Source organism: Condylostylus longicornis, unplaced genomic scaffold (assembly GCF_029603195.1).
Source record: "Condylostylus longicornis isolate FDR11 unplaced genomic scaffold, ASM2960319v2 ptg000668l, whole genome shotgun sequence".
In the NCBI taxonomy this organism is placed as follows: domain Eukaryota; kingdom Metazoa; phylum Arthropoda; class Insecta; order Diptera; family Dolichopodidae; genus Condylostylus; species Condylostylus longicornis.
The window spans coordinates 9,967-16,650 of NW_026578618.1; the positions used below are offsets into that span (position 1 = coordinate 9,967).

The 6,684-nt window shown below is 45.0% G+C and overlaps 1 protein-coding gene across 1 annotated transcript; it reads right to left on the minus strand.

Moving 5' to 3' along the window:
* Nucleotides 1-1,919: 1,919 nt before the first annotated feature.
* Nucleotides 1,920-2,995, minus strand: LOC129617863 (uncharacterized). Its single transcript, XM_055532905.1, has 3 exons — nucleotides 2,618-2,995; nucleotides 2,056-2,139; nucleotides 1,920-2,000 (listed from the first exon to the last, which is right to left on the minus strand). The coding sequence occupies exons 1-3, from the start codon at nucleotides 2,993-2,995 to the stop codon at nucleotides 1,920-1,922; spliced, it is 543 nt and encodes a 180-aa protein (XP_055388880.1).
* Between the last annotated feature and the right edge of the window lie 3,689 nt (nucleotides 2,996-6,684).

Consider the following 6,684-nt stretch of genomic DNA (forward strand, 5'->3'; position numbering starts at 1 on the left):
CCCAAACGCGAGAACATTCCCGCCCAAAAACTCAGGAGATCGATGTCCGAATGACGTTGTTTTAATCCGGCTGAAGTCTTCAGGGAAGAAGACATTCCCAACGGCCTCGAGCTGAAGACATTACAATTTCAATTGACAGTCTCAACAATTCAACAGTCCAAGTAACGCACCTTGTGCGAAGGGGCGTCCTTCCACACGATTTGAAGCAATTGAATCCGCTGCCTTTCCCTCCATCTCGGTTGTGATGTCTTCCGACAAAAACTTCAGTCCAAACTCGTACGATCTGTTCCGGAATTGAACCATCTCATTAGCATCGGGGATTCGTCTACAATCAATAAAAATTGAGGAAGAAATCGACACTCCAACGTACGAAGGGGTATATAGAATTCGATCGCCATCGTACGCGTAGAATGGAAGATCCCAGCTGCTTCATGTGTAACGTCAAAAGCTGACGACACAATTTCGGTGACTCGGCTGAACCCTTTCGATGAACGCGCTTCTTGTTTGTATCCTCCACTGGGGAATCTTCCATAATTGATACGTCGTAACGAAAGACTTTCAGAGTACCGACTGACACGCTGGAAAGGAATTCAACAATTCAAATCAGTCACAAAATAAATTTGGAACAATAATTACTTGAAAGCGTTGGAGGAAACACGACACGGTCCGACAACGTTTTCGATGTTGGAGCGGGTCCTCTTCCTCTTCCTCTTCCGCCACCGCCGTCAGAACCACGACCACTATATCCTCCACGTCCTCCACTGTCACCACGTCCGCCTCCCGTAACCACCACGCCCGCCACCACAGCCCCCAGAATTGCCTCCACGTCCTCCGCTCTCACCGCGTCCGCCTCCCCCCATAGCCACCTGAATTGCCTCCACGATACCCTCGCTGGCCACCTCGATGCAATATTGGTTTTTTTATTGTGATGCTTTTTGAGGTGTGTTAATAACGTGTGCCTGACCCAAAGAGCCAGATGTTGTTGACTAACACAAAAACAGAACATCCACTGGACGCAACGACGGTCCAGGAGTGGCGCTCCATGCTCTTCATATTCAGCACGACTCATCCACATTTGTTTGAAAACTTCCGAGTGATGCTAAAATGGATCCACCAATCCAGGATGAAAATCGTCTTTCCACTGAAGATTGAGGGCAGAGTATTTTGTATTTAAGTCCATTTCCAAATGTCGTTTCAACCTAAAAAAAAAGAAATTAATTCTACTGTTTGCAAAGAACAGCCCACATCTTGAAGTTGGCGTGTAATCCGATCTGCAAATCCAGGAAGGAGAGTGCAACCTCCAGTGTAGGTCAATGCCTGCAAAAGGTCTCGCCGATTATCAACGTCACACTCCAAGATAGATTGTGCAAAGTTTGCATGTGAAAGACTTTGGGTTCCCTACACCATCAGAAATCATCAAATCAATCTTAAGGCGCAACTCACTACCAATACAGACACCGGCGGCGGAATTCCGAATATCCAATTAAAATTAAATAAACATTCGGGGACGGCTTCTTGAGATCTGATCAATGTTCACTATTGCGCCATCTACAATTTTGGGACATATTGATGCATCGACTCAGCGATAAATCACCTGGGAGTTCGTATTTATTAGAAAGGGTTCCTGCTGTCGTTGAATGTTTGATCAATTCGCCTATAAATTGTTGTGGATCAGACATCAATGGATTTTCTGCTATTCGAGAAATGGACTCCTTCATCGTTCGCAGAACTGAACGTTGACTGCGGAAAACATAATAGAAAGTCCCAAAGCAGAAATGAGTTGAGTGACAAACCTATGGAGGTAGTAAGATGGATGGACATCTGGTGTTGGGATAAAATCAATTGACTCGATGATGGGGGGGAGATTTGGAACGAGTTTAATATGTTTTTTTGTTGAATAGAGTGGAACTAGACTGGATTCACATTTTAGTGACTTTTAATAAGTATTGCAACTGATAGTCTAAAAGATCACCGCCAACTGGAATCTCTTTGACATGTTTCTAAAAGATATTACACAAACAATCAGAATAGTGAATAATGTTTGGGAAACATTACGAGCATGGTGTATCCATCAATAACGGGAGTTACTGTCGTTGTTGCTGACCCCACATCAATAAACAGACCACCAATTCTCCCCAACTGAAATAAAAGATCAATAGAAGTAAAATTCGAAAAATTGATCCACCTGAGAAAGACGTTAGCGGGGCTCTCTTCCCGGTATAAACTGCCGCTGTGTGGAAGGTTTCAAACAAAATCTCCGCCATCCCTTCCTGAAAAAACCAGAAAATTCCAACAAGACAAATGATCGCGACGACTTACGCGAACCTTGCGATTGTGAACGTTTGGTTCGGTAACTAAAACGGGCTTGTCTGCTGGTTGCACTTGCAGGGCCTTCGTTCATGCTGAAATGTAAAAATAAAACATTCAATGAAAATAAAGAGAATTGTCGTACTGGAATATTCTGGTCAATGATGGTTTCAAATATATCGCGGTCTAGTTGAAGAGTTTCTGGTGGACAGAGAATTTCTTCGAGTGACGGTACTACGGTAGAGACTTGTCTTCTTGACGGCCGATACAAACAAGGCCGAACCTTCGAGCACAAGAGCAAATATCTAACCATCATCATCATCATCATCATCCTCACCTCAGTGTCATTAATTAAAGAACTAAAATACAATGGATACTTGTGTCTTGGATGTTTGTATTCTCTAATCTGAATAAAGGAGACATTCAAGAGTTTCGTAATGAAGGCGAAACCTCTGGAAGAAGCTCCCATATTTTCGAGCTGCACACCAACAAAAGACTCTGAAAAATGCTTCGGCCATTCTTCACCTGAAGCAGGTGTGTGAGTGCTGTAAGATGCCCCACACGGTTTACCTGCGTTGCCTGCTTGAACGTACAAACTTCCGAGATCAACAACCAATGCTCCAACATCATCGCCAGTAGGAAATGTCGCCCCATCAGTTTTCGGGGCACCAGCAGCTGTGCTCGACATTCCTTAACGTCTTTTCTGACGGAACAGATTGAGACGTGGACTGTTACAAAATATTCAGAATTTGGGGGGATTCGAGTGTTTGTGATTTGAAAATGTGTTGATTCCCGCTGTTTGTTAATGGAGGGTTTAAGATGATCTGGGTACACAACTAGTCAACAGAAAATTTGTTCGGCTCAAATCGAGATTTCGATCGACCAGATCATTTTACTGGTTCATGTCCCAAAACGAGATTTTGCACTACACAAAAATCACTAACAAAAACCACTATCAAATATTGTTCTGAGATTGTTCGCTGTACCATAAGAGGTTATGAGCCCCCCCAGTTCTCTTTTAAACCCTCGTTGCAGAACTTGAAATTGTGTTTTTTTTTCTTTCGCCATGGCCGCCAAACCCGTCCCCGACGGCTTCACAAAACTCACAGGCACCGGAAATTTTCACATTTGGTCGGATGAGATAACTCAGTGGCTTCAATTCAATAGCCTGGAGCTTTATATCACTCCATGGCAAAAGCCAGAGCCTACAGAGACAAATGCTCACCCGGAACCAAAGAAACCTTCAGGATGGACAGAACCCAATGCCAAGAAAGCAGCTTCCATCATCTTCTTCTCAGTCGGCACAGAGCAGAGACATCATCTGCAGGATCTTCCCAGAGATCGTCCAGATCTCTACTACGCAGCCCTCCTGAACAAGATTGGCAAAAAGAAGCTCAATAAGGCAGTTCTGTTCGAGCCATTGATGAAGTTCCAACTGACGGACACCAATATGGACAACCAACTGTCGAGGCTATCCAATATTTGGATTCCCTTGAAAGCAGCCGTTCCCGCTCTACCAAACGAAGTCAAGACCTTCGTCCTCTTGCTGAGCATACAGGTTTCCTGCTCTCTTTGAGGCCTTTTGCGCGCGTGAAGACCTAGTTATCAGGAACTTGTCGACGCCATTAACCTCAGAAAGTCAGAAGAACCAGTAGCGGCAAATCACGCATCAGTATCAAAGTCCAAGGCATACAAAGGCAGAAAGAACAAGAATGAAAACAACAATAAACACTGGGCGCCCCATCAGTCGACCAATGCGGCGTCCTCTAGCAGCACCATCAAGAAGATTTGCAACTTTTGTGGTCTACCTGGCCACACTTCAGAGGAGTGTAATACGAGAAGAATTTTCAATCAGCGGAAAAATCAAAATCGGAACCGAAGTACCAATTCAAACCAAGAAAAGGTACACCTCGCCTGCCACACCAGTCATGAGGCTTTTTCAACAACGCACGCTTCCCATGCTCGTGTCGCAACACCTGAAACGGTCGAATTTGTCATCGACTCGGGAGCTATGCGAACCATCACCAAAGAAGAATCCGTCGCCACCACACCTTCAACGTCGGGTCTCGGAGTAATCAAAGTTGCTGATGGACGCACAGTATGACATCAAGTGGGACGATTTCTGGGTCACTTCACACTCGTTCGGACGATCCGCCCTCAATCAGCGTTGAAAATGTGCTAGTTTGCCCTCAGATGGCCACCAATCTTCTGTCTCAACTCGCATCCAAGAAAGGGTTCATGATCATGTTCAAGGACAATAGCTGTCATCTATATCCACCTGAACATCATCCGGACGTCGTCTACAATGAAGATACCATTGACATCATCACCACGTCAACAACTGGGGTTTACACACTCAAGATCAAGGTTGACCAGACACTTTCAGCTTTTGAAGCAAGGTCGAAGTCCACAAGAGAGGCTGATCTTCGTCACTGCAAGCTTGGGCACGTCTCCAAGAAAGTCATGAAGCTCCTCGGGTATTCTGTAAATTTTCCTTTCTGCAAAACTTGTGCTCAAAGCAAAATTACTGTGTTGCCGTTTCCTCGCCAACATGAGCGATATGAACTCTCGGCGGGAGAAGCTGTTTGCGTGGATCTCTTTGGACCAACTCGTCACGAAGGTCGCGAAGGAGAACTCTATCTCCTGGTCATGGTTTGTTACGGTTCGGGACGGAACTTTGTTAGAGCGTTGAAGCACAAATCAGAGGTGTCATCAACTCTTCAGAACGCGCTTTTGACATGGCAACAGGAATGCAACAGATTTCCGCTGTACATTCAATCCGATCGAGGAGGTGAATTTCTTGAATCCGAATTTCAAAACTTTTGCGCTGATCACGGCATTCAGATACACATGTCTGATGCGCAGTCCTCACAATCAAACGGACTCGCAGAACGCGCAATTCGGAATGTTATCACGCAAGTCAGGTCGATAATCGATTCAGGACTTCCTTTGGTTTATTGGCCCCAAGCAGCGCGCCATGCCATGTACATTATTAACAGAATTCCTTCTTCCACGCGGAACAACAGTATTCCTCTGATGCACTGGTTTCCCTCACACGATTGGTCACGCGCCACTCTAAGCATACGTCGATTTGGATGTCGAGTATCGGTACACAACAGAACAACTGACAAGCTTGCTCCTCGTGCTGATCCTGGTGTATTCCTCTATCACAACGACAATTCTGGAGTGTTAAACCACATCCTGACACACAATGAATTGCTCGAAGACCGTCGCATGATTTTCGACGAAAATGACATGCCTTATCGTCTTGACATTCCCATTACACTCAATGACGCCTTTCCATTTTCAGAAACTTCAGATTTCTTCTCAGATTGCAACATCACGGAAGAGATACCGCAACCAACCCATCCGCATCCCAGTATCTCTTCGACTCGGACCCTCAATGGAAAAAGGCAACAGACAAAGAAAGGGCGAAATTTGATGAACTCGATGTGTATGAACTCGTTGAACCACCAAAAGAACAAAAAGTCATTCCAACATTGTGGGTTTGGAAAATCAAAAGAGATGTTAACGGCGTTCCCATCGACTACAAGGCACGGCTTGTTGCTCAAGGAATTTTCCCCTCAGCACAAGACGCTCCAACTTATGCAGACATGGCATCATTTCCAACAGTCAGAACTGCTCTCGCTTTCAGCATTCAGCACAACTTACGACTAAAGCATTTTGACATTTCTTCAGCATTCATCAATGCTCCAATTGGACACGAAGCGTACGTCTACCAACCAGAAGGATACATCGATCAACAACGACCCGATGCTGTATGGAAGCTGCGAAAGGCTGGACTCAAAGAATCTCCTCACCTCTGGAATCAGTTCATCTTTTCCATTCTGATTCAAGAATCTATCAGCAGTCCAAAAATGACCCATCGCTTTGGTTCCAGCTGAATCAGTCATCTGGGGAGGGTTGAAGCTCTGCTTGTCGTATTTGTGGACGATATCGTCGGGGGTTTCCTAAACGAGAGACATATGCAATCGTTTGTAGAACTAATCAACAACAACGGTCTGAAGATGACTGAGTCAGCACTAACAAAATTGCTTGGGATGGACATTGATTGCTCGAAAGACTGGTCAAGAATTCACGTTTTCAGTGAATCCTTCATCAGAGATCTCCTCCTTAAGTATAGTATGTCTGATTGAATGGAAACATCTCTTAATCTTCACCCAGAAGAGGACTCCTTCTGTAGTAACGATTTTCCGTTCGCATCCCTCATTGGATCCCTTAATTTCTTGGTCAACACTACCAGACCCGATATCGCTTTTGCAGGTTCGCTCATTATCCCAACTCGTCAATGCATTCCAGCAAGTACACGTGATTGCAGTTAAACGGGTGCTGCGGTACCTTAAGGGTACATGCCTT

Excerpts from the sequence above, each read along its gene's own strand:
- LOC129617863 (XM_055532905.1), bottom strand. The coding sequence starts at position 2,995 with ATGTCGAGCACAGCTGCTGGTGCCCCGAAAACTGATGGGGCGACATTT. Across the intron at positions 2,140-2,617 it reads TGATGATGATGATGATGATG|TTGGGGAGAATTGGTGGTCT; the intron begins GTTAGATATTTG and ends CTTTTATTTCAG. Across the intron at positions 2,001-2,055 it reads TTGATGGATACACCATGCTC|AAACATGTCAAAGAGATTCC; the intron begins GTAATGTTTCCC and ends AATATCTTTTAG.